This window comes from Sorex araneus, chromosome 1 (assembly GCF_027595985.1).
Source record: "Sorex araneus isolate mSorAra2 chromosome 1, mSorAra2.pri, whole genome shotgun sequence".
In the NCBI taxonomy this organism is placed as follows: Eukaryota; Metazoa; Chordata; class Mammalia; order Eulipotyphla; family Soricidae; genus Sorex; species Sorex araneus.
In genome coordinates, this window is record NC_073302.1 from 359,816,533 (window position 1) to 359,843,815 (window position 27,283).

The 27,283-nt window shown below is 38.7% G+C and overlaps 1 protein-coding gene across 7 annotated transcripts in view; it reads left to right on the top strand.

Moving 5' to 3' along the window:
• PDE1C (phosphodiesterase 1C) overlaps positions 1–27,283 on the top strand; it is a 645,533-nt gene that overhangs the window by 523,855 nt on the left and 94,395 nt on the right. For all 7 annotated transcript variants that reach the window (XM_055138682.1, XM_055138699.1, XM_055138691.1 and 4 more), the window contains 4 exons: positions 10,401–10,501; positions 15,139–15,267; positions 20,606–20,707; positions 21,225–21,345. In XM_055138682.1, the coding sequence (XP_054994657.1) occupies positions 10,401–10,501; positions 15,139–15,267; positions 20,606–20,707; positions 21,225–21,345 (453 nt within the window). The remainder of the gene's footprint in view (positions 1–10,400; positions 10,502–15,138; positions 15,268–20,605; positions 20,708–21,224; positions 21,346–27,283) is intronic.

Consider the following 27,283-nt stretch of genomic DNA (forward strand, 5'->3'; position numbering starts at 1 on the left):
ACAGGGCCTGTTTTTCTGAGGGAACAAGAAAAATGCTCAGAAAACCCGTAGTTCACTTGTGATCAAGGCATCCCTGTCGTTAAATTGGTCGTGACACTCACAGTCTGTAGATAGCAAAATGAGAGTCCCTGTGACTTGTCACGCTCTGATGGAACCACAATAAAATGCATTTGGGACTTGTTAGTGTATCTGAGTAAGAAGGGAAGTTTCACTAATATTTGTTACATAAGAACTGTAATTCTGGAGTTGTATATAAACCAGAATTACCCAACTTGATGTTCTATAATTCAGATTTGTTTAGATGGAATTAACAGTGAATGTAGTTGTTAATGAATTTAATTGTTAATGAATTTAAATCAATATTTCTTGAGATTGGAGATGATGTATGGGGATATTGTGGGCAGAAGTTGGGAAAGATGAGTGGGTCAGATCGAGGACCCTTCATCAGGTCTGAATCACCTTGTGCTCCCTTCCGGTCCAGCCCTGCGCTCCCCAAAGCCTCCTGCCAGGACTGTCCCAGCATCGAGCATATATGTCAGTGCACTGGACATTAACAGGGAATGGCTGGGGGTGTGGCCTCCAGTGAAGGGTGTGGCCTCATCAAAACTGGGCATGGCCTTCTGTGGGGCCAGCGGACCAATCCCAGCACTCTCAACTCCCATCCCACTTAATTATCTAATTTGGTGGAAAGCGTTCTGGCTACCTCAAACACAAAACGACAATAATCTTCTGGCTGACTCCAATTCCACCAAAAAACAAGTGTATTCAAGAAGTTGCATAAAAGCCTAATAGGAAACAATATCTCCTCCGATGCTGCACTAGATATCTATCATAAGTCACAGAATAATGACCAAGAGGAAAGACGTACGCTAAACAAGAAGGTTGAGCACCGTCGATCTTATTTAGAACTCTTTCTGGCAATAAGAGGGAACAGTGCCAGTGAACTTAAAGGCTTTACCTCTATGGATCCACAACAACATGAAGAAACAGTGCAAATCTCCACTACGAGTAGAGGAGGAAAAAAAGAGTCCCGATACCTCAACAGGGGGTACCCACAAATATGATCTCTCCAAAAAAGAATTCCGAGATGAAATGCTGAGGATCTTCAAGGAACTCAAAGAATCAATGAAACAGTCATACAGAAAATTAAAGGAAGAAGTGAAAGAAATGGGGGAATGGATAGCTGAGAAAATACAGGAAGAAATGAGAGCAGAAATAAGAAAACTATAAAAAAAAAGTCACAAATAAAGGATTCCATAGATGAACTTAAAAACTCAACAGGTGCCCTCAACAGTAGAATGTCTACGGCCAAAGACAGAATCAGCGAACTTGAAGACACGCAGCAGAAATCGCACAGGCAACAACAAACAATGGGAAGAGACCTCAAAATAGCTCTAAGGCAAATCAGAGACCTAGGAGATGACTCCAAGAGGAACAACATTAGAATCATCTGAGTACCAGAAAGACAGGGAGCCAACCCCAATGAAAAAAACGCAGTTAAAGAAATCATTGCTGAAAAGTTCCCAGAGTTAGAGAATGTAAACATCCAGATCCAAGAAGCCAGAAGGGTGCCAGCTAAAAGAAATCCCAATAAAAACACTCCGAGGCATATCAAAATCAGAATGATGGATGCCGTAGATAGAGACACAATACTGCAAAAAGCAAGGTCAAAGAAAGAAATCACATACAAAGGAGCAGCCCTTAGAATTACAGCAGACCTATCAGAGGAAACCCTCTAAGCCCGAAGACAATGGTGGGATATAGTGAAAAAACTCAATGAAATGAACGCCTCACCAAGAATACTTTACCCAGCCAAACTCTCACTCAAACTGGATGGAACGATACACCATTTTATAGATAAACAACAGCTCAGGAACTTCATGGACTCAAAATCAAACTTGAAAGAAGGACTGAAAGGGCTCCTGGAAGACAAGAAAGAAAACACGCATAAAAGCAACAAACCCTTATAGAAAGATGGCACACAACCTTATGACAATAATCTCTCTCAATGTCAATGGTCTAAATGCACCTATCAAGAGACACAGGGTGGCAAAATGGATCCAGAAACTGAAACCAACATTCTGCTACCTACAAAAAACACATCTGAACAATCAAAACAAACACAGACTCAAAGTTAAAGGATGGAAAACAATATTGCAAGCAAACAGCTCCCTCAAAAAAGCTGGGGTGGCCATACTAGTATCCAAAAACATAGATTTCAGGTTGAAAAAGATCAGAAAGGACAGAGAAGGCTATTTTCTATTTATCAAGGGTTATGTACAACAGGAAGAAATCACACTCTTAAATGTATATGCACCTAATGAGGGACCAGCTAAATACTTAAAATAACTGCTAGCAGATTTTAAGGATGACATCACCAGAAATACAATAGTAGTTGGAGATTTCAACACTGCCTTGTCACCTCTGGATAAATCAACAAGAACAAAACTCAGCAAGGAAACACTGGCTCTGAAGGAAGAAATAGAAGAGAGAGGGCTAACAGGGCCTTACACTTCCAAAAGAAAGAATACACATTCTTATTGGGTGCACTTGGAACATTTTCTAAAATAGAGCACGTACTGGGTCACAAAACATACCTCAATAGAATCAAGAAGATAGAAATTGTTTTTTTTTAATTTATTCTTTTATTGAATCACCATGTGGAAAGTTACAAAGCTTTCAGGTTTATATCTCATTATACAATGCTCGAACACCCATCCCATCACCAGTGCACATATTCCACCACTAGAAATTGAGCTTCCATATGACCCCGCAATACCACTTCTGGGAATATATCCCGAGGATTCAAAAGAGCACAGTAGAGATGACATCTGTACCTATATATTTATTGCAGTACTGTTCACAATTGCCAAAATCTGGAAACAACCCGAGTGCCCTAAAACAGATGACTGGTTAAAGAAACTTTGGTACATCTACCAAAATGAATTTAGAAGGAACCTTCCTCCAGATAGTCAAAGCTATCTACCACAAATCCATGGCAAGCATTCTCCTCAATGGAGAAAACTTAGGGCCTTCCCCCTAAGATCAGGGACAAGACAAGGATGTACACTCTCTCCACTTGTGTTTAACATAGTACTGGAAGTACTTGCAATAGCAATTAGGCAAGAAAAAGACATGAAGGGCATCCAGATAGGAAGGGAAGAAATCAAGCTCTCACTATTTGCAGATGATATGATACTATACATAGCTAAACCTAAAACCTCTACCAAGAAACTCCTAGAAACAATAGACTTGTACAGTAAAGTCACAGGTTATAAAACCAATACCCAGAAATCCATGGCCTTCCTATACGCAAATAACGAGACAGAGGAAAGTGACATAAAAAAAAATCCCATTCACAATCTTGCCCCAGAAATTCAAGTTCCTCGGAATCAGCCTAACTAAGGAGGTCAAGGATCTCTACAAAGAAAACTACAAAACGCTAATCAGTGAAATAAAAGAGGACACAAGGAAATGGAAACATATTCCCTGCTAATGCATAGGAAGAATTGACATTGTCAAAATGGCAATACTCCCCAAAGCACTGTACAGATTCAATGCAATCCTTATAAGGATACCCATGAAAAACTTCAAAGACATGGAGCAAACATTCCTAAAATTCATATGGAATAATAAATGCCCACGAATAGCTAAAGCAATTCTTGGGAAAAAGACGATGGGAGGCATCTCCCTCCCCAACCTCAAACTCTACTATAAAGCGGTAATGATCAAAACAGCATGGTACTGGAACAAAGGCAGATCCACAGACCAATGGAACAGGATGGAATATCCCTACACACAACCCCAATTGTATGAACATCTAATCTTTGATAAGGGAGAAAGAAATGTGAAGTGGAGCAAAGGAAGCCTCTCTAACAAATGGTGCTGGCATAACTGGACAATCACTTACAAAAAATTGGGCTTAGATCTCGACTTATCACCATGCACAAAAATCAGATCGAAATGGATTAAAGACCTCAACATCAGACCAGAATCCATAAGGTACATTGAAGACAAGCTTGGCAAAACCCTCCACGACATTGTAGCTAATGGAATATTCAAGGATGACATGCCACTGACCAACCAAGTGGAAACAGAGATAAACAAATGGGACTGTATTAAACTAAGAAGATTCTGCACCACAAATGTTACAGTGATCAAAATATAAAGACAATCTACGGAATGGGAAAGAATATTCACCCAATACCCATCAGATATGGGGTTGATATCAAGGATATACAAGGCATTTGTTGGCATCTACAGGAAGAAAACATCCAACCCCATCAAAATAAATGGGGCAATGAAATGAACAGAAACTTTCTCAAGGAAGAAATACGAATGGCAAAAAGGCACATGAAAAAATGCTCCTCATCACTAATCATTAGAGAGATGCAGATCAAAATCACCACGAGATACCTCACACCACAGAGACTGGCACACATCCAAAAGAACAAAAGCAACCGCTGTTGGCGTGGACGTGGGGAGAAAGGGACCCACTTACACTGCTGGTGAGAATGCCGAGTGGTTCAGCCCTTTTGGAAAACAGTATGGTCGCTTCTTAAAAAATTAGAAATTGAGCTCCCATTTGACCCAGCAATACCACTCTTGGGAATCTATCCTGGAGAGGCAAAAATGTATAGTCGAAATGACATCTGCACTCAAATGCTCATTGCAGCACTATTTACAATAGCCAGAATCTGGAAAAAACCCAAGTGCCTGAGAACGGATGGCTGGTTAAAGAAACTTTGGTACATCTACACAATGGAATACTATGCTGCTGTTAGAAAAGATGAAGTCATGACCTTTGCGTATAAGTGGATCAACATGGAAAGTATCATGCTAAGTGAAACGAGTCAAAAAGAGAGAGACAGACATAGAAATATTGCACTCATCTGTGGAATATAAAATAACAGAATAGGAGACTAACACCCAAGAATAGTAGAGATAAGTACCAGGAGGTTGGCTCCAAGTCTTGGAAGCTGTCTTCACGCTGGATGATAGGGCAGCTCAGATAGAGAAGGGAACACCAGGTAAAGTGTGTTTTGAGGACCTGCACGGGATAGGAGATGCGTGCTGAAAATAAAATTTAGACCAAACACAATGGCCACTCAGTGCCTCTATTGCAAACCACAACACCCAAAAGGAGAGAGAGAACAAAAGGGAATGCCCTGCCACAGGGGTGGGGTGGGGTGGGAGGGATGGGGTGAGAGAGTGGGAGGGATACTGGGAACACTGTTGGAGATGACTGGACACTGTTGGAGGGATGGAAATAAAATGCAAACATGAAAGTTCATAAGTTTGTAACTGTACCTTACAGTGATTCACTAATAAAAATGAAAAAATTAAAAATTAAAAAAAAATTTAAAATAGATGAGTTGGTCAGAGCATTGAGGAAGAAAAGAAAACCTTCACCAAAATAAAAAAATACACATGAAAAATATTAAGAATGTGCATGAAAGTACAACCCATGTGATTTTATGTGAAATTGAGTAAAGACATGAATGGTGATCCAAAGAAAGGATGATAAAGATTCTGAGTAGGAACTGCAGGGTCATAGTTCATGTCTTGTCATGTGACTAGCTGTGTAACTTTATACACTAGCAAACATCTCTCAGTTTGTTTTCTTTACTAAACATCAGAGATAATGGCATATCCACCGTTATGGAGTCGTGAACTGCATGAGTTTCTGTATGCACAGTTTTGGTATAGACCTGGTACAAAAAAAAAGCCTTTGGAGCTGTTACCCCTAATCAGAATATCCTTTGGTCATTTTAGAGAAAATTTTGCAGCTTCTTTTTTTTTTTTTGATAATCACATCTACTTCACTTTGATCTTAGTTTGTTGATTTTTTTATCAGTTTGTTTTCTCTTTATTTCTTTCCATTCCCAACACTCAGTTTTCATCACAGTGTAAATTGTATATGAGGTGTATTATTCATGGTGTCTAAAGTTTCCTGATATTCCATTTTGGATTCGGGTAGAAATATTTCTCAGAGCTCTAATTTCCCCCCACCCCCGATTATTCTGCACTCATTTGTTACTAGACTACATTCTGATGGCCATCTTTAAACATACAAATAATTCTCAGAAAGTTTCCTAGAGGAACAGTGAAACAAGTAATTAATGTTTTTAAAAAGCCAAGTTGAAATTATGAAATCTTTCATTTTTAAAAAATTTTGTATTACCTTAAATATATTTTATTCACAGTTTTTCATTCAAACTCTGAACTCTGAGTTATTTATTTGGGCACCATATTTGTTTTGTAATCCTGCCTGCTCCTATTGAAGGCTTCTAGTCTTTATTTATTTAGTCTTGGCGAATTCCACAGTTATTCATGATTGCATTTCAGACATGCAGTGTTTCAACACCTGTCTCTTCACCATTGTCCACTTTCCTCCCCAAATACCAGAACCATGGCCTTTCCTCTCCCATCCACCAGTCTGCCTCTACTAGAGGTGCTTGCTTTATAACTTTTGGCACTATAGTTTGAAATACTGTTACTAGCACTACCTTTCAGCTTCCATCCCCTGCTCCAGGTTGAACACTTCCTTCTACTACTGTTGTAGTGTTTGCTTTGCAGTCTTGTCCCCCCGCCCATCCCACTCTCCCAAGTGTCCTACTTCCTACTGAAGACCAACTCTCATATTCCTTGTTGCAACTGTCTTTGTATTTGTTGTTATTTCATCATTATGTTTCTTTATATCCCATATATGAGAGAGATCATTCTGTGTTGGTCTCTCACTCTAACTTTACTCAGCTTGATGCTCTCCAGATCCACACATGTAGTGTCAAAATCCACTCTGTTTCTTGAAGGTAAAATCAGAGCGTAGATAAACTCATGAAGAAAATGGAATGTGAACTTTTTGTAATTGCCTCCTACTGTTTTGTAGTTGTCACAGCTCTTTTGATAGCAGTTCTTTCAGTGACTGTCCAAAACATGGAGCTTAAGTTCTTTAGACATGAACATTCATTATTAGTGTTTATGGTATTTTTTTCATTTTTGCTGTATTACTGATGTAATTACAATAGCATATACAGCTCATCAGAACATGCTCTGAAACTGTAATGGCTTTAACATTATTATCAGCTAGGATATATCAATAAATATTCATTTAAAGATATTTTCAGTGTAATCTCAATGTGTAGAGAAATATGAGAAGGCAGTTTAGAATGCTGACAGTAGAGCTAACAGGAAAGTAAGTATTTATAACAGGAATCTGGTTAGCAACATGAATCTCACCCAACCCCAGTAGATCAGGAACACTGGCTTGCAGTCCACCAGTGCAGCTCTCTGTGTTCCCATGACAACCAGACCATCCTGCTACACATGAGACTGAAAGAGAGCTGTGTTTGAAGCTCTGTAAGTGAATTTCATTTCATGAACTCTATAGATTCATTGATGCTCTCCATTCCTTCTGTAAACAGTCCTTCCCAAATCTCAGGCGGTATGTTAATCTATGATTATTGGTCCATGCATTAGTACCCTTGGGTTGTTTTTGCTACAAGTTGAAAACTTTACAGGTTTCAGTATGGCATATTCTAGTCTTGTTTTAAAAGATTTAAAATCAAAATCAAAATCCTTCCACCAGTGTTTCAAGATCTTTCTATCTTTTCCAGTGGTCCCTTTTTCAGTCCCTTTCACCTACTCAGATTCCAGTGCTATTATTTTTTCTGTTTTAAGATTTATTCCATTGGGGTTTGCCCTCCCTCTCTCCCTCCTTCCCTCTCCCTCCCTCTCTCCCTCCCTACCTCTCTCCCTCCCTCCCTCCCTCCCTCCTTCCTTCCTTCCTTCCTTCCTTTCTTCCTTCCTTTCCTTCTTTCTTTCTTTCTTTCTCTTTTCTTTCTTTCTTTCTTTCTTTCTTTCTTTCTTTCTTTCTTTCTTTCTTCTTTCTTTCTTTCTTTCTTCCTTTCTTTCCTTCTTCTTCTTTCTTTCTTTCTTTCTTTCTTTCTTTCTTTCTTTCTTTCTTTCTTTCTTTCTTTCTTTCTTTTCTTCTTTCTTTTTTTAAAATTTTTTATTGAATCACCATGTGGAAAATTACAAAGTTCTCAGGTTTATGTCTCAGTTATACAATACTCAAACACCCATCCCTTCACCCGTGCCCATATTCCACCACCAAAGACCCCAGTATACTTCACCCCAGTATACTTCCCACCCCCGCCCCCATCCCTGCCTGCTTAGTTGATAAATTTCACTTCATTTTCACTTTACCTTGATTACATTCCATATTTCAACACAACATTCAGTATTGTTGGAGTTTTCCCCCAAGAAAGACAGCCCTACTGCCAATGCAGCATTTGATAATTAGTTTTCCGTTGCTGAGGACTGGAAAGATATGAAATCCCGTTGTTTCAAGTACATAGAATTTTTCCCCCCTCCTTCCCGCACCACCAAGTTCGTGCCTGCTTAATGAATAGTCCTCATATTATGGTTGACACCCACGCCGCCCGACGAGATAAAAGGATATTTCCAGTCCTGGCTGGCGTGGGGCTATGGCTTAGTTCAGTCTAGAGACATGGTTTGCAAGTAGTTTCTGGAACCGGAAGTAGTCTAGTTAGGCTCTCCGGATTCTGGTTGATCAGCAGCATCGCGGCCACACAAAAGTGTAGCCACCCGGGTCGAGTCTCTGCGGAGCATGCGCTGGTATCGGCCCGAGACTTCCCAAGCTTCCCGCTGTTCCAAGTATATAGTTTTTTTTGTTTTTTTTTTCCCCCCTCCCATTCCCGCGCCTCTAAGTTCATGCCTGCTTAATAGACTTCATAATATGGTGGACACCACACCGCGTTTCTCCCAGAAAAGGGAAAAGAACCGAGAAAGAAGGATATTTCCTCACCACAGCCGGCATGGGCTTTGGCTTAGTTCATAGTCTAAAGAAATAGCTGCTACTTTGATTACCTTCAAAAATCTCAGTACTATTGTTTGGAGTTCCCCCCACAATAAGACCTGCTAAAAAGGAAACTTTTCACGTTGCTGACAATCAAGAGATATTAGGTCCAGCTGCGCGGGTTTTGGATTTCTAGATGAAGTCCAGGGAAAATTCTTTTGGTAATTGCATCACTGCAATCTTTTACTTCCCTTTTGTGGTGCTCTCATGATGGAGGAGCCTGGAGAGAAGAACCATACCCTGCTGTCGGCGCATGGGCCAGTAGCTCCGATCACACAGTTTGGAGGCATTTTGGGGGCGCTGCTCATGTCCAAAGTAGTTCAGTTGCCTCCAGGGTCGAGCTCGCGCGGCGGCAGAAAGGAGCATACCCACATGGCGCTGTGCTTAAATATCAGCACAGGGCGGATCCAGAAGTCCCGCCCCCTCGGCTTTCCCAGGCTTCCCGCGGGTTCCTGCATACTCTAAAAACCGGCAGTTGCATCGCTGCGTTCAATAAGAGAGAGTTGAGAGAGAAAAGACCATACCCCGCTGGAGGTGCTCGGGCCAGTAGCTCCAATCACACAGTTTGGAGGCATTTTGGGGGCACTGCTCGTGTCCAAAGTATTTCAGTTGCCTCCGGGGTCGAGCTCACGCAGCAGCAGAAAGGCTCTTTCCTTCTTTCTTTCCTTCCTTCCTTCCTTCCTTCCTTCCTTCCTTCCTTCCTTCCTTCCTTCCTTCCTTCCTTCCTTCCTTCCTTCCTTCCTTCCTTCCTTCCTTCCTTCCCTCCCTCCCTCCTCTCCCTCCCTCCCTCCCTCCCTCTCTTTCTTTCTTTCTTTCTTTCTTTCTTTCTTTCTTTCTTTCTTTCTTTCTTTCTTTCTTCTTTCTTTCTTTCTTTCTTTCTTTCTTTCTTTCTTCTTCTTTCTTTCTTCTTCCCTCCATGTCAACAGGCATTTATTTTATACTGTCTCACTTCACATAGCACAATACCTACTAGTTCTATCTAAGTGCACAAAACTGCCAGATTTCATCTTTTCTCATATTGAATAATATTCCATCATGTATATGATTCTGCAGCTTCTTCATCCACTCGTCTGTTTTTGGGTACTAGGGTTGTGTCTGTATCTTGGCTACTGTAGTGCTGTGATGAACGTAGGTAGCATATGGGATTTTTTGATTGATGTTTAATATGTACATTTTTTTCTGTCTACCTAGGAACTTTATTTGGAATTTAAAAAAACTGGGAATGTAAAAAAATCATTGATTTTTCTTTATTTAAAATGCTGTTTTTAAGCTGCTTGACATATTATTTTCAACCACTATGTTGTTTTCAAACCTCCATATTCTTTTTTATGCAGCACATACACAAGCACCCTCCCCTATCCTACCCTGCCCCCAATATTTTTGTCTGTAAGAAGATATATGTTTGGCAATAACTTGCAGCTACAAAGTGGAAAGGTATTAGTGTGAGTTTGTTGCCAGCAAGCTGAAGACTGTGAGAAAAAGACAGATGATCTGATTGCTCTGTAATCTCCTTTTGCAGAACTGGCTGACGGAGCTGGAGATCTTTGCTATAATCTTCTCAGCTGCCATCCATGACTATGAGCATACCGGAACCACCAACAATTTTCACATTCAGACTCGGTGAGGATATTTCAATGTTTGGAGATGAGGCTAAGGGATCAGGGAAAGAGTTTTGGCAGAAAGAGAGGTGTTTGTCACTTTACTTTCTTTTGCATGGTTGCTCTCTTTTGCACTTCTGAAAAAAAATGGATTTTAAATGAGAGATTGGTGAGTCAGCTTCAATTAAGAATTAGAGTTTAAGAAGCCATCAGCTCCTAATTCTTATATTTTATTCACGCCCTGTCTGAATACCATCTTTTTTTTTTCTTGGTATTATGATGCTTGCTGTTTGTTGAGTTATGTATATACAGTGCATACTTTACTTCCCAAAGGAGGTGGAATGGTTTATGTAGTGATGCAAATGCCATATAAACAAAATTAGGACGAGCAGAGATTGGATGGTTTCTATTGGCATTAACAATAATTGAGTAATACCTGATCTCTGGGAACCTGGTGATGTTCTTCCCATCTGATGTCTTCTTTGCTCTGTTAAGTGCTTATGTTGCCCCCTGGCACGTGCTTGGGGCAGTTAGACCTCTTATGCAAATGTCTCCACCATGCATACCCTTTCTAATAAACAGCACAGGTAAAAACAAACCTTGAGGGAGATGATTAATATTGCCCAAGTGCCCCACACCAGACCTGTTGACTATAGTAGACATAATCAATCAACTTTGATATATATTTTTCTCATCAGATTATAGTTTTACTTTTCATATTTGTGAGCATAGAATTCCATTAGTGGAAATCAGCTTCTCTGTCCTCTCTGGCCTAAACACTTGCTTTCTCTTAAGATGGTGATACAAAACAGAGAGAATATGACAGTAGGCCCAAGTCTTAACATGGGGATTTTAAAATCTAGCATCTTGGGCCAAGTAGCAAAGTAGAGACAAAGAACCATGCAGGGAAGAATGAGAGTTCAAACACCCAATAAATATTTTCCTATTACATTTTAAAAAGCAGGTGCACACTCCAGATAGATTTGTACTCATAAAATCAGTCTCCGTGTATTTAGTGAAGGCAGCACTTAATTATGGAACTTACAAAAGAAGACAATATTATCTGATCCCTATTCAGAAGGGATTTAATAGGGTGGGAGTGGACAAAAGGATGTGCGCTGCTTGCTGCATTTTTCGGTCTTGCTCTACTCTCAGAGTAGACTCAGCTGCTGTGAAGCAGCCTGTAATAGTTCTGTCACAAAGATCTGCTTCACAGTCCTGTACATTCATGGAATTCCACAGAGTAGCTCTGGCTAATGGCTGTTTGCAAGTGGGACTCTTGCTCTGAGGATAGGGGTTGGTGATAAAAATGGCTGAAATGAAGTAGGGCAACAGTTGTACAGGGATCTTGACTGGAAGCCACTATCAAAATCAGTTTTCATTGAGAGAGAAATGGCTTAATTATAGGAATTGGAAAAGGGCAATATCACAAAATATAAATCCACTGGAGCTTTACATAGCAAAAAAGATCAGATCTTTCACCTCAGAATTTTGCATGATTGGTATAACCTCTACTGAAGAGGTATATTCCAGTGATTTTTCAGTTAATCGTGCTTTGTAATGAAATTTAGACACTGACCTTCAACAGAATGTTATCTCAAGCATCTCAGCTCTTGTGATTCGTTTTCAGTAAACTGAGCCTTTGATCAGGTTCATTGCCCTTTGATGGACAAAAGGTTGTCTTAAACTTTAAACTTATGCTGAATATAGTCCCAAACTTGGCGAGTGATGGGTGCATGTTACTTGTTCTTAATTTGGGGAGACATGAGGAATTGGGGCCACTTCCCACCATGCTCTGTGTTTAATCCTGGCCTCTGTGTTTGGGAGTTACTCCCAGCAGTGTTTGTGGGGCCATATGTAATACTGCAGATGAAGTTGGGGTTGGCCACATGCCAAGAAAGTGCCTTAACTTTTGTTCTACCTCTCTAGTTCTAAAAGTTATTTTAGAGTTCAGTAGCTTGCCTTCCAAGGGAAGGGGTAGGATGGGTGGCGGGGTGGGGGAGGGGAGGGTGTTTACTGGGGACATTGGTGGTGGAAAATGTACACTGGTGGAGGGATGGGTGTTTGATCATTGTATGACTGAAACTCAGACATGAAAGTTTTCTGTTTTATAACTGTATGTCAGGGTGATTCAATAAAATGAACAAATAAATAAAGTGGGAGGATATTGCCTTTATAAGAATATGACAAGAAAATGTCTAAATTTATTGGAGATTGTTTTTTGATGCAGTTGATATATTATCATACATTTGAAATGGAACAAATATGCATGTGATTGTAAATATTTAAAATAAAACATTTAAAATGTATTAGCAAACCAAAAAGAAAAATATTCAAAGATCTCGCTTTCATCTCAGTCTAGCTCCTTACTTACTGTGGAGTTTGAAAAACTGTCATTATGTATCTGACTTACTGATAAGAAACAAATAATCTCTAGCTAATCTAAAATTTCATCTTAAATTATGTGCTGACATAATATAGTTTCATGTTTGGTATCATTTGGATGTGCAGCAGTCTTGAAGAAAGTGACTAGTGATTGCCATGTAATCCTTATATTCTTTAGTCTCAATTTTCTATGTTTGGTGCCACCCAGATACACAGGCAGGTGCATGTTTGTCAGTGTGCAGTTCGTTACAACATGCCAGTTGACCAAAAGCTTACATTCAGTATACCGGGAACACCTGTAAAGGTGACTAGAGGCGGCCTCAAAAGTCTCAGTCCCTCTCAGAGAGCCCGGCAAGCCACCGAGAGTATTTCACCCACACGGCAGATCCTGGCAAGCTACCCGTGGCATACTTGATATACCAAAAATCGTAACAACGACAGTCCTCATTCCCCTAAAGAGCCCCCAGTACACCATTATGCTAGACTAGCACTCGACAAGGGTGAATGGAGATGTTACTAGCACCGACTCAAACAAATCAATGAACAACAGGATGACAGTGATACAGTTATACAGTGAAACATTTTGGGAGGGTGATCTTCAAGCACTGCTCAATGGACCAAAGGCAATTCTCAGCAAGATGGGCCAGTTGTGCTGAGATCCCTTTCATGGTTGAGTGACCTCCAGGGTAACACCAACTATGCTCAGTGGACTTGTGGAGTCACGTATGGGATCGGAGACAGGGACATGCATAACTAACCCCTGTGCCATTTTCCCATTCCTTTCAATACCAAGTTTTAAGATCAAGCTAGTACCAGAAAACCTGTAAACTATAGAGAACTGCAACTAGAATAAACAAGAGTTTTACTAAGTCAAATAAAAGCTGAACAACAAGTGTAATAGCATACGTGATAGACACCTGTCTCAGGTGTGGGTCCCTGAGTTTGCTATTTGACACCCTATGGCTCCCCTGCACCATCGCTGCAGGACCTGAGCACAAAACCGTCAGGTCCAAGCCATTGGGCTAAGAATGCCACAATTGATCCCAGGATCACCTACCCACACACTATGAGGTGTAGCTGCTATAAAACATATATTTTTAAATTAAAAAGTAATTTCAGAAAATTGGGGGAAATTTGATTTTTAAAAAATATTTTAATTGAATCACAGTGATATACACAGTTACAAAGTTGGTCATGATTGGGTTTCAGTCATGCAATGTTCCAGCACCCGTCCCTTCACCTGTTTAACATTTTCACCACTAATGGTCCCAGTTTCCTTCCCGCTCCCCCACCCCACCGCTTGCCTCTATTGTATTCCCCCTTCCCTCCTTTTCCCTCCCTCCTTCTCTCTCTCTCCCTCTCCCTCAATCTCTGTCTCCTTCTCCTTCTTTCTCTCTCTCCCTTCCCCCTTCTCCCTCTATACCTCTCTTTCCTTTTGGGCCTTATGGTTTGCAAATACAGAAAATGAAAGGTTATGGGAAAATTTATTTGGCCTACAGTTTAAAAACTCAACCTTTCTATTAGTCCAGATAATTGAGAGAAGGTTAGCCAGATAATTGAGAGAAGATTAGAGAATAGTTTTCAAAGAATTTTCAGGTTGTATATAACATATTTTGTACTTGAATATTGACATTGAGACTCTCCATCCATCTATTAATTATATGTAGGGTGCCCTGACTAGCCGCATGACACATCATCATAGAGGGAAATATATATATATGCCTTTTGGAGAGCCCAGCAAGCTACCGAGAGTATCCCACCTGCACGGCAGAGCCTGGCCTTCTCCCCATGGCATATTCGTTATGTCAAAAACAGTAACAATAACAGGTCTCATTTCCTTGACCCTGAAAGAGCCTCCAATCATTGGGAAAGACAAGTAAGGAGAGGCTGCTAAAATCTCAGGGCTGGGATAAGTGGAGACGTTACTGGTGCCCACTTGAGTAAATTGATGAACAACTGGATGACAGTGATACAGTGATAACCCTGAGATATGGTTGGCAGAGGTGCTGAGGGTGCTGAAGCAGGGGAAAGACCTATGGAGGAACAGAGGAGAGGGCATCATATAGCAGCAATAGAATAGTAAAATAATAATATTGGTATTGCTGTAAATAACCAAAAAATATGCAGCGTGCCAGTCTTTTTGGTTGATATAAACAATATGCAGACAAAAATCATAGTTGGGTGTAGAAGGGAGGATTCAGTCTGCCTTGGACAGTTCTGCAGAAAATCCCATTGTTGCACATCCTGAGTTACTCTGCTTGTCTCTCTATTTAGATCTGATCCAGCTATTCTGTACAATGATAGATCTGTATTGGAAAATCACCACTTAAGTGCAGCTTACCGCCTTCTGCAAGAGGATGAGGAAATGAATATCTTGATTAACCTCTCAAAGGATGACTGGAGGTAAGGAAAAGATGGAGAGATTTGGAGGCCAGGGAAAGACAGTGAGATGAAATTTGCTACCGCTGAGGAAGTAATATTCTGTCTAAAAATTGTATTGCTGCTTCTCTCCCACTTCTCTGCCACTTCACAAATACTCAAGTATATTTTCAGTGCTTTGAACACTGATGCTGCTTGTTTTCTTAGGAAACAGGTGTTATATTTAATATTAGTTTTTTAAAGCTGAATTTTAGCATATAATACTTTTTCACCTCATACATGATTTGAATTTCTAAAATATTCTCTCAGGATGTTTAAAGAAAATTTGCTTGACACCACCCAAATTATCACAGAAACATAATCCCCTTGCTGAAAACACATTGAATTTATCAGCACCTCAATTTGATATGGACACCAGTCTATGCCATATAGGAAGTGACTCAATCCCTTCACATCGTTCAAATTTTAATTCCTAGAAAAGAGATAACATTTTACCATTGATTTGGTTACAGTCATCATAAATGATACTACCTGTTTAAAATATTCATCATGCACTGTGACATATAGAGCACACCTGCAAAACATTGTAGCTATAAATACAGATCAGGGTATTACAAAACTTGTCACTGTTACTGTCACTGTCATCGTGTTGCTCATCGATTTGTTCGAGTGGGCACCAGTAACATCTCCATGTGAGACTTATTGTTATTGTTTTTGGCATATCTAATACGCCACGGGTAGCTTGCCAGGCTCTGCCATGCAGACGAGATACTCTCAGTAGCTTGACAGGGTCTCTAAGAGGGGCAGAGGAATCAGACCCAGGGCGGCCATGTGCAAGGCAAACACCCTACCCGCTGTGCTGTCGCTCCAGCCCTACAAAACTTATAGTCAAAATTATTGAATTCTTTCAAATTCTTGTATCATTGTGCTGCAGATTGTATTTGTATTTTCATTAAATTATTGTCTGTTGCTTTTCTGCTGGTCATTATATAAAGGTTCAGAGAAATAAGGCATAGAAAACCATTAATATGAAACTAATTTCTAATAAAGCTTGGGAATCAGTTTGAATTTAACTTTAGAGCTTTGAAACTGGGAGTATTCTGCTGAATTTTATGGGAAAGTAGTATAAAGAATTTAAAAAACAGTTTTTTTTTTTTGCTTTTTGGGTCACACCCAGCGATGCTCAGGGGTTACTCCTGGCTTTGCACTCAGGAATTACTCCTGGTGGTGCTTGGGGGACCATATGGGATGCCGGGGATCGAACCCAGGTTGGCCGCGTGCAAGGCAAACGCCCTACCCGCTGTGCTATCGCTCCGCCCCCTAAAAAACAGTTTTTCAGTATATCTTATGGGGAAAGGAATCCTCTGTCCAATTTAATTGCTAAGAAAGGTATTATAAATGATTTTAAAATGGCAAAGAACTGTTTCAAGCATATTCTGATACCTCATGGTTTTAAAGAAATTTTGTGAGGGTTGTTCAGATAATGAACATTCCTGCCTTTTTGAAAATCAAAAAAGAACCCAACAGCCTGTATAGTTATTATATTTACAAAGTGTGAATTTGCCTCCTCTACTGTCTGTATTTTTGCTAAGGATTCCCTACTCTTATTCAACTGTAGTTTTGCCAGAAATTTTGCATTATTGTTTGTAATTTTACTCTAGCATAGAGTAAGACTCATACGCTTTGCTGCTAGGTTTGTGAGACCTGAGTTGGCAATATAAACCCAGAATCACTAGGCATAAACTATGGCATGTTAGTTCACATTGGAACTCACTGGTGTACATCAGGGAAACCATGCTAATAGTTTATCATTAGCTCCTTTGTGGGTATTCATAATGTATAAGTTGTAAGTTTGAGTATTATCTGTGATCAGAGTTTAGCAAACATGGTCAATTTAGTATAAAAGAGACCAAGGCCCTGGAGAAATAGCTCAAAGGATCAGAGCATTTTCCTTGCATGTAGGAACCAGCCCACTGGCATTTCATGGTCCCTGAGCATTGCCTGGTATATTCCTGAAGGATCCCTACACTAGGCGCCAATACTAGGATGGACCAGAAACAAGGGCCAGAGCTCCAGTGCATTCCTGGGATTGAGCATTGAATTGTCTGTTCTGGTTGGGACTTATCTCTGTAAGTGATCTCAAGATCCCTGAGCATTGCTTGGAAGCAAACCACCCCACCCTTAATTCCTTTTAAGACTCATCTAGTCACTTAAGGATATAATGAAATATGCTCATATACTAAGCTTATGTGTTTGTCTTTATTGGTTTAGAACAATTTTATTGTCTCTAGGGGTGGAATATATTTGATTTAGAACTATAGAGTATCTCAGGTAAACATACTGATGTTTTATTGCTAGAGCATGTAACACCATGCTTTGGTTATACTCTCTATTGTGTGGGTGATGATTTTCTAATATAAGTTACATAAATTGAGGGTGCTACTCGTTCCATTTAAAGTACAGCTTTAAAATGTCTTATTTCTATTGTATTTAATGTTTGCGTGCAATTTATCAAGACAGTGTTATTATCACAATATAGTCATTATTATGGAATGAATATAAATTATAATAATAAGATAATAAATTAACATTATTTAGGACTCTCAGTCTATTAAGTCTTTTAGCCCCAAAATAATTAGTGATGGGTATTATGTCTTTCTAAGAAAGCAAATTTAATATCTGATAGATTTTTGTTTTAATATCTGTTTTGTTTTGTTGCAATATCTGACTAGTCTTTTTAGGGACTTTTGTTTAAGTTACTAGTTATTGACTTTTAAAATGAAGTTACAGAGGCTGGAGCAAAAGTGCAGTGGGCAGGATGCTTGCCTGTGTGCAGCCTACCTGGATCCATCCCTCACATCCTCCCACGTGGTCCCCAGAGCCGTTCCAGGAGTGATCTCTAGGTGCAGCGGGGTATGGGACAGTAGCAAACAAGCAAAACAAACAGACAAGAAATCCAAAGTGGAGTTACTTGAAAAACCACTTTTGATATATAACAGGATGCTAATAAACCAGTCCTCCTGCAAATATAATTACCAACTCTGGGTAAAATACAAAGATGTTAAACCACCTGAATCAGTCTGACTCAGAGCAGCAACACTTGGTGAGTAATGCTCTTTGTAACTGTACAAAATGCTCCACCATCTTTCTGGATGAGCGGCCACATATCTGTGGAGAGTAAGTTGGAATCACAGAAGAGTCAAATAGTAACACTAATTCTATGTATTGACCATGTTTAGGTATCCTGTTGATTTTGAGCCCAAAATATATGGAGCAGACTGATCTGGGATCTGATGTATTACTCACTGAAGCAGTACAGAATTTGTATTTTGAATCAAATAGGTCAATTGTCTATTAGCACAAAAATAGCAATTCTATTCTGAACAATATTAGTGTGGTATCTAAGCAAAAATATTTATTTTCAGGATACAATCTAAATGGCATGCACAGATCAGGAGACAGATTTCTTTGCAAAAGAAAAGACAATCAGTAGTGCAGTTCAAAGATTTGGAATGATCAGATAAAACATTTTAAAGCCATTCTTATGCCTAGTGAAATAAACCATAATTGCAATAAATAAAGCATGATAAAATTCATCAATAAAGTGAGAATATAAGCAAGAGCAAACAGAACTTTAGAACTAAAATGTGAAATATGTAAATTTCTAGTTCATGACATTGACTAAGTAGCAAGCTGGAAAAGACAGAAGAAAGAATCAGTGAACTTGAAAAGACAGATAAACTATGGTACATAGAATACTGGACGAGGAAGTACACAGTAGTTAAAGGGGGATGTCTAGATCCCTTGACCCCAGTGTTCAGAGAGGAGAGGGAAGGAAAGGAATCAATGGGGGAAGAAGAGAATGAGAATCAATGGGTGAACAGGCACCAGGGTTTCAATTACACTGGTGATTAGGGACAGCGATGTGGCAGGAATATGGGAACACTGGTAGAGGGCAGTTGACATTAGCAGTGGGATTTGTGTTGAAATAATGTCTAAAACACAATGATCAACTTTGTAAGTCACAGTTCTTTAATTAAAAAAAATGTAAAAATAAAGATCAATTTGAGGAACAAAGGAAAGGTTTTTTTTGAATGAGCAGAATAGCAGGATATTTGGGACCTATAAGCCAATAATATGTGGTTAAGCAATAAGCTTCAAATTATGTGTAGCGTTTGCAGATAAATAGTTTAGGAACTGGGACTGGGACTCAGTAGTAGAACATATGTCCCAGGTTTGCTCTCTGGTACTGAAAAATACACCCATAAAAGCTTTGATTTATAAATTGTTTTAAACTTTCCATAAAAGCTTTGATTTATAATTTTTTAAAAACTTTCTATCACCTTACCAAAATTAAGGCAAATGGCATATTATGGTGAGGTTATTTGCATGTATTATAATTGCAAAGTCTTAAGTAATGGAAATATTTTCACTACTTAATGTTGTTTGTAAGTCTATGCTTCTATGTTGCTATGTGAGTTCTAATATTAAGGCATCTAGTTCAAGATATGTATTTGTATGTATACACTATACATATATATATTCATCAACACATCTATGTCTTTTGATCATTTGCATTTTCTACCATTGAATAAAGCTATATGTAAGAAAAGTAACTGATCTAGTGAGATCTAAGGTTTCTGAGAACCTGTGGGCAGAGGACGGGGTTAATTACTAAAGAGTTGAAGGTGATGGAAATTTTCAGTATTATATTGTGGTGGTGTTCAACTGCTAAAACCCGTCATATTGTACATTCTAGATGGAAGCAATTTATCAAATGTAAATCATACTTCAATAAAATTTCTAGAGACAGTAGAAAAGGCAGTTTGGGAATTGCTGGGGGAGGGCAAGAGGAGTGAATAACTAAAGGACAGGGAAATTTAGACTCTTGAAATTATTGTGTGTGAAATTGTAATGCTGGATACATGACATGCATTTGTCAAAACTCGGAGCTGTGCAACATGACCAGTGAACTGGAATGTAAACTATGGACTTGAGCTAACTTATTTTTTAATGTTGGCTTATCAGTTGTAACAAATGTACCATACTAATGCAACATAATAATAATCATGATAATAATAAGGGAAGCTCTGCAGGAGATGGGGAGCTCTGCAGGAGATGGAGAATATATAGGGGCTCTCTGTACTATTTGGAATTGTTTTCTCTGAATTTTCCAAATGACACATGTGCTCTGTATATTTATGATAAATGAACTCAAATACATGCCCTAGTAGTGTCAAAATAGATTAGAAATGTCACACATAATTAACTTTGACTCAGATAGCAAGAAAACTCATTTTCACTCTCCATTTGTAAACATTCTGTTCTTTTTTTTTCCCCCTCTATGGGATATTTCTAAAAGGGAGTTTCGGACCTTGGTGATTGAGATGGTGATGGCCACGGATATGTCTTGTCATTTCCAACAAATCAAAGCAATGAAGACAGCCCTGCAGCAGCCAGAAGCGTGAGTAGGCCTGTGACATCCTGCTGCTTGCATGGGTGCCAGGACTGGTAATTATGCTGATGTGCCTTCTAAGCACATCCGCAGAACTTTGAGTGGTCTCATCAAGGAGAGATTTTCACAGAAAGAGCTTCCTATTGTACATGCCACTGATAGTGCCTCATCAGGAACAACGGAGGTCATAAGTCAGAAACAGTTTCCCTCCATTGGAATTTAATATTTCCCTTGTGAAGCTAATGAGTCACTCAGAGACTACCCATACAAATCATTCTTTATGTCTTTTTGAAAACTGCAGTCGTTGCAGAAATAGATTGAGTCCACTTTTGAGATGTCCAGTTCAATAAACAGGGAAACCAGGCTGAAGAATATTGAAAGTATAGGATGAAATGATGTGTTTTGCCAGTTCAGCTGAAGTCAGTTTTAAAATGGAAGAATGGAAGGGATGACATTTAATAAATTTTTTCTCTTTTGGAGATTCTGACAGTTTGGTCCTTATCTGTTTTTGTTCTTTGGGTTTCAGAATTGAGAAGCCCAAAGCGCTATCCCTAATGTTGCACACAGCAGACATTAGCCACCCAGCAAAAGCATGGGAGCTCCATCATCGCTGGACAATGTCACTCCTGGAGGAATTCTTCAGACAGGTACCTTGCTGCTATACTACTCAGGGCTGTGACCATCAGTGGATATTTTCTTAATTTCCTATTTAAGCAATGCTAACATAACTACTATTGCTTGAGATTGCAATAATTTGGAGGAGTGAGGGAGGGATTGCAGCCTTTTACTTTACGCTTCTGCCCATGTAATGTCCAAATTTTATCTAAAATCTGATTCTCAGAAATTATGCTAGTCCTGTCCTGTGCATTTATATTTGGGCATGAATACATTTCCTATGGTAGTCTTTTGTAAAAATATCATCTAACATGCTCTTTTGCTTGTTTCTTTTCCTAATGGGCTATGGTTACCTCTACACAGACATGAGAGTAATGAACCCACACCTCTATTATAATTAGTCTCAAGTGTTTCTTTGGAACAGAGAAACATACTCATTCTAAGGATTTTGATATGAATGGGGAAATGGTAGAAGGCATCTTTGTGGATTTCGTTTTCTTCTTACCTAATGTTTTGACCTGACTAAAGTTAGCAGCAGATTAAACAGAGTCCCTTTACACAACTTTTTATGCTTACTAGCTTGTAGTCTGAAACTCATCAGATCACTTGTCTTATACTCAATGGTCTTACATGTGATTTTTTTTTTGTTGTTGAAGGGATTTGAGGGTTAAGTTTGGATCAAATGGTTTTTTAAGGCCCTTCTAACATTAAATGTTTGCAGTTTGCTTCATTCTGTTCATGTCAGCTCAAGCAGAAACTCACGTGAACTCCAAGTTGCTAGATGAACACACAGGCAGGTTCCTGTCTAGTGTATAACTATTTTTCTTTGCAAGGTCATCGCTTAGCCTCACAGAGGAGTTTACAAGGTGGAACCCACTGGTGTGTGGGAATAGCAACTGTGTATGTGTGGCCCTGTTGTATATTCAGGAAAACCATTGCAAATTCTTCCTCCATTGAGGTCTATTTTGAGTCACTTTTCCAGAGATCTTTTTCTAATAGCAATGACAAATATTTTCTTTGAATATTCACTATACTTATCATATGTTTTATATGACATTGTTTTTGCATTAATATTCTCTTTCAACCAGGAATATTTAACCTGTAGCCAGAGTAGGCCATAGCTACCTCATAGGTGTTGAATAAATCTGTGAAATGTGTGCATCCTTTTTTATTCCCATAAGAAAAACCCTCTTTGTGTGTGCATAATGTTTTAGGGGATGAAAATATGCTATGGTCAATGTGAAAGTGAATTTCTTGCCTATGAGGAATGGAATATAGCTTACTGGATTGGAGCTTTCTTTTTTAGTAATTATGATTTAGTAAATTATTTTTATTGATTTCATATTTTAACCAGATGCCATTAGCCATTATAAGTAATTCATGTAGTAGAAATGTTGCCTCAGCTCCTAACTATAGATTTTAAATTGGTCATTTCAAACAGAAAATCTCACTGGGTCTGTGGAGTTTACACTTAGAATGCTAGGCTATATTTTATATATACTTTGTTTATTTTAGGCTATATTTTAAAATAAGGGTATAAACCCAGTGTTGGTATACAAAGCATACTTTGTTAAAAAGAATATTATATTATGTCTTTTTATAACTATATTTACAAAATCCAAATCACTGCTTTTGGGTATTTTTCAGTGAATATTGATATTAAAAAATCATACATTTGCTTCCTTGATGAATAAATCTTATAAAAATCTTGAGAGTCTCTGTTTGTGTGTGTGTGCTTTAAAAGTTTAGTCTAAGAATGTTATTCAGTGCATGTTTAATTTTCTTGAAATCTGGGGTTGAATCTCTAGCACAAAACTATACTTAATGATAATATACATAATTGTTTTTTATTGGGTGGAGTCATACTCAGCTTAGCTCATGGCTTAATTCTGGCTCTGTGTTATTCAGGGTTCACTCCTAACTGTGCTTGGGGGACCATAAGCAATGCCAGGAGTCTAACCAGAGACAAGGCAAGTGACTTACTCTGGATTGTCTCTGGCTTCAGAATAATACATTTAAAAATATATATCCAAATATATTATACCATCCTTTAATTTTTTTTTTTTGCTTTTTTGGAGTCACAGCTGGTGATCTCAGGGGTTACTCCTGGCTCTGCACTCAGGAATTACTCCTGGCAGTGCTCGGGGGACCATATGGGATGCTGGGAATCGAACCCGGGTTGGCTGCATGTAGGTCAAATGCCCTGCCCACTGTACTATCACTCCAGCCCCCATCCTTTAAAATTTTTTACCTGTGTTATTTCTCCATTTTTAATTTCAAGTCAGTATTTTTTATTTTATTCTCTATGGAATTAGATCATTGATAATCTTGTTATTTTTAATGCCTTAATTCATTTTTTATTTTTATTTATTCTACCTGGTTGTATTATGTTCTTTTATTAACTCTGAGTTACTTCTTCAATTCACTTATTTTTATTTGGCCTAATTTATTTATAACATGTAAAGCTAGCAGTTAGTTTTTATGATAAATATTAGGTTATAATATGCATTATGTTTACATTTTTTTAAATACTCTGCAATTTGGTTTTTATTACTCATTGCCCAAAAATTGCTTCAAATTGAAGCAATTTTTTAATGTATCTTTCCAGTGGGGGATAGGGTTATTTTATGCTTTCTAGTTTTACAAATATAATTTTTTGGGATTTTCTCAAAGAAAATTTTCTAGATTGCTCATGTGAACAGTGCTCATGGCTCTAGAAAAATAGATTTGCTTCCTACATGCCAGGTAAAGAATTCAAAGTTAACCAGGTATGTTTCCCATTTATTTATCATTTAGGTACTTGATGCATCATTTTAAAAAATGACCTATAGGGAATGACAAGATGATTATATTATTTTTCTCTTTGTAGCACTGTAGCACTGTCGTCCTGTTGTTCATTGATTTTCTTGAGCGGGGACCAGTACCGTCTCCATTGTGAGACTTGTTACTGCTTTTGGCATATTGAATATGCCACAGTAGCTTGCCAGGCTCTGCCATGCAGGCGGGATACTCTCGGTAGCTTGCCGGGCTCTCTGAGAGGGGCGGAGGAATCGAACCTGGATCGCGTGCAAGGCAAATGTCCTGCCCACTGTACTATCGCTCCAGTCCATTTTTCTCTCTACCCATTGTAATTTTTGCCTTGGAAGTATTGATTGTGTATTATTTGGCCTTAATTATGAGACCTTCATAATTTTTTATTGTTATTGTTTATTGGTACAAAGTCTGCTTCTTTGTCGTATTTAATGTGTTTTCTTGTTCAATCTAGAACTCAGTTTCTACTCACTTTAAAAATATGATTTCTGATCTGATCAATTTCTATTTGATATCCTGCACCATTATGGTTCCCTGGTACTACCAGGAGTGACTTTTGAGCACAGAAACAGGAGTAATCTCTAGACACTCTTTAGTGTAACCCCAAATAAACCAACCAACAAATTAATTATGACCCCTGCACAGGACATTACTTTTAACCTGTTAGAAGGGACGCTGATTTGGATGTGTCTTTTATTTTATTTTTTTTTTCTTTTATTAGTTCACCATGTGGAAAGTTACAAAGCTTTCAGGTTTAAGTCTCAGTTATACAATGCTCAAACACCCGTCCCTTCACCAGTGCTGGATGTGTCTTTTAAACATTATTCCTAGTTGAGATCTTTTATGAACCCCAATGTAAGATTATTTTATTTTATAGTTTGAACTCAGGTGTATATTAACAGCAGTTGAAATGACAGGAACGTTTGATCATAGGTACCAGCATAGTTTATAGTGCCCTTTTTGGTTTTTCTGTTTTATTTAAAAATTATTCACTTTATTGTCTGTGCCTTCTGTTTTGTTATATATTTATTACTTCTGATAGTTTAGAAACTTTATATTGTTATATTACACACACATAAAATGTGTGGCTAACTTGATAATGTAGTTTTCGTCCTATATTTATCTAGATAGATTGCCTTGCATCTCCATTGTAAAATTATCTGCTTTTCACTCCCTTTCTCAGCATCTGATTTTAGGTGGTTACATTGCTTAATTCTTGAAGTCTGCACCTTTGTTGTTTATATATAGCTCCGTTTTTTTATAATTAATTTTAGGGGTTTGTGTTATTTTTGTTTGGGGGCCACACCTGATAGTGCACCAGGCTTACTCCTGGCTCTGAGTTCAGCGATTACTCCTGGCAGGGCTCAGGGGATCATATGTGGTGCCAAGGATCAAACCTGCACCGGTTGTGTGCAATGCAAGTGCTCTACTAGCTGTACGATCTCTCTGGCCCCTATAACTCATTTTATAAAATATAGTTTCAGACCACATTAGAATAGATATTGAAGCCAACCTTTATTCTTTGCTTCCCAACACTTTCCCCAATTTTCCTTTCATATCATAACTACTTGTTTACTGTTTGTTGCCTAAACTATTTCTAAATAGTCCTTAACTCCTGAGTGTTCTCACTTGTGCACTACATACTGCTTGTGAGAGAGGAAAAGATCCTACAGAAGCAATGTAATTCAGGACAGTGGAAAATAAACCTGGCTAAGGCATGACTTTCCAGTAGTCCTTGTCTTGGTTCCACTCTGTGCTGTCAGTTTGACTCTGGTAAATACATACATCTTGTGGTTGTACTTAGCTATTTCATGAGTGTTTTTTGTTGTATTGGTTTTTGTTTGTTTAGTTTGTCTGAGAGCTATACTTGATGGTGTTCAGGGCTTACACCTGGTTCTGAGTTCAGAGATCACTCCTGGCAGGGCTCAGGGCACAATATGAGATGCCAGGGATGGACCCTGTGTTGTCCACATGCAAGGCCAGTGCCTTACGAGCTGTATTTCTCTCTAGTACCCAAGTGTGTTTTTGCTTTTGTTTTTCTAGGCACACTGGTGAAAGCATGTTTTTGTGTGCCTCCAGGTTTTTCTTCTATTTTCCTTGGGTCATAGACAATTTTTGGATCAAACCTTATTTCTCTAAGGTATTTTTAAGATTTAACTCAAACACCTTCCACCTGTTAATGATGCTATAGAGAGGATGAGGCCATACTGGATTCTTTCCATGCCAGGTGATAGTGTCTTTATGATTCTGTCCCATAGGATTATTTTTTTGCCTTTGAAATCCAAAGATATTTCCAGGATTATTTCAATATGCTTTCAATATAATTTGTTATTTCTTTCCATACAATGGTTACTAGACACACATTTTCCTTCTGGAAGAGCTTTGGAGAACTAGATTCTTGGAGAATCATTTGAGATTTAATGCCATGACCCTCATCTCTGAAGCTCTTGCCTCACTCCTTGGATATTCACAGCAGCTGGCAACCTCTCTTCATATAGTTTTGATTCGAAGTAACTTCTAGTAATTGTGTCTGTGTCCTCATTTTCCTTGTCTTGTAATAATAATGTCTGAAACAAGGGCAAGGAGGACTAGTCCACAGTTGGAAACCTGCCTCAAGTGCTGGGGGGAAGAGTGGCAAGAGAGAGAGATATAGGGAAAGAGAGAGAGAGGGTGAGAGAGAGAGGCGGGGAGAGAGAGAGGGTGAGAGAGAGAAAGAGAGAGACTGCCATAGAACCATAGAAGCAGGAGGGTGGAGGGAGGGGAGTGGCTGGAGGGAAACTAGGGTCATTTATGGTCGGAAATGGACAGTGGTGGAGGGATGGGTGTTGGATCATTGTATGACTGAAACCTGATCATGGACAGCTTTGTAACTGTGTATCTTACTCTGGGTGACTCAGTTAAAAAAATAAAAATAAAGAAAAAGATTTCTGAAAGTAAAAGCCAAAGAAGCCTTTACTACACTATTTTAAATACAAAATCACAATGATTTTCTCATACTTTATATTTGCTGTTTTATTTAATATGATGCTTTTGTTGCTTCCTAATCTAATCATTTTTCTTCATTGCACCTGAAAAGACTCACTGGTATGTCATCTAAAGGTCTTTTTAAGCTCTTGCTTAGATGCTATCTACCCTGTAAACTTGCAGTGTAGAAAGAAT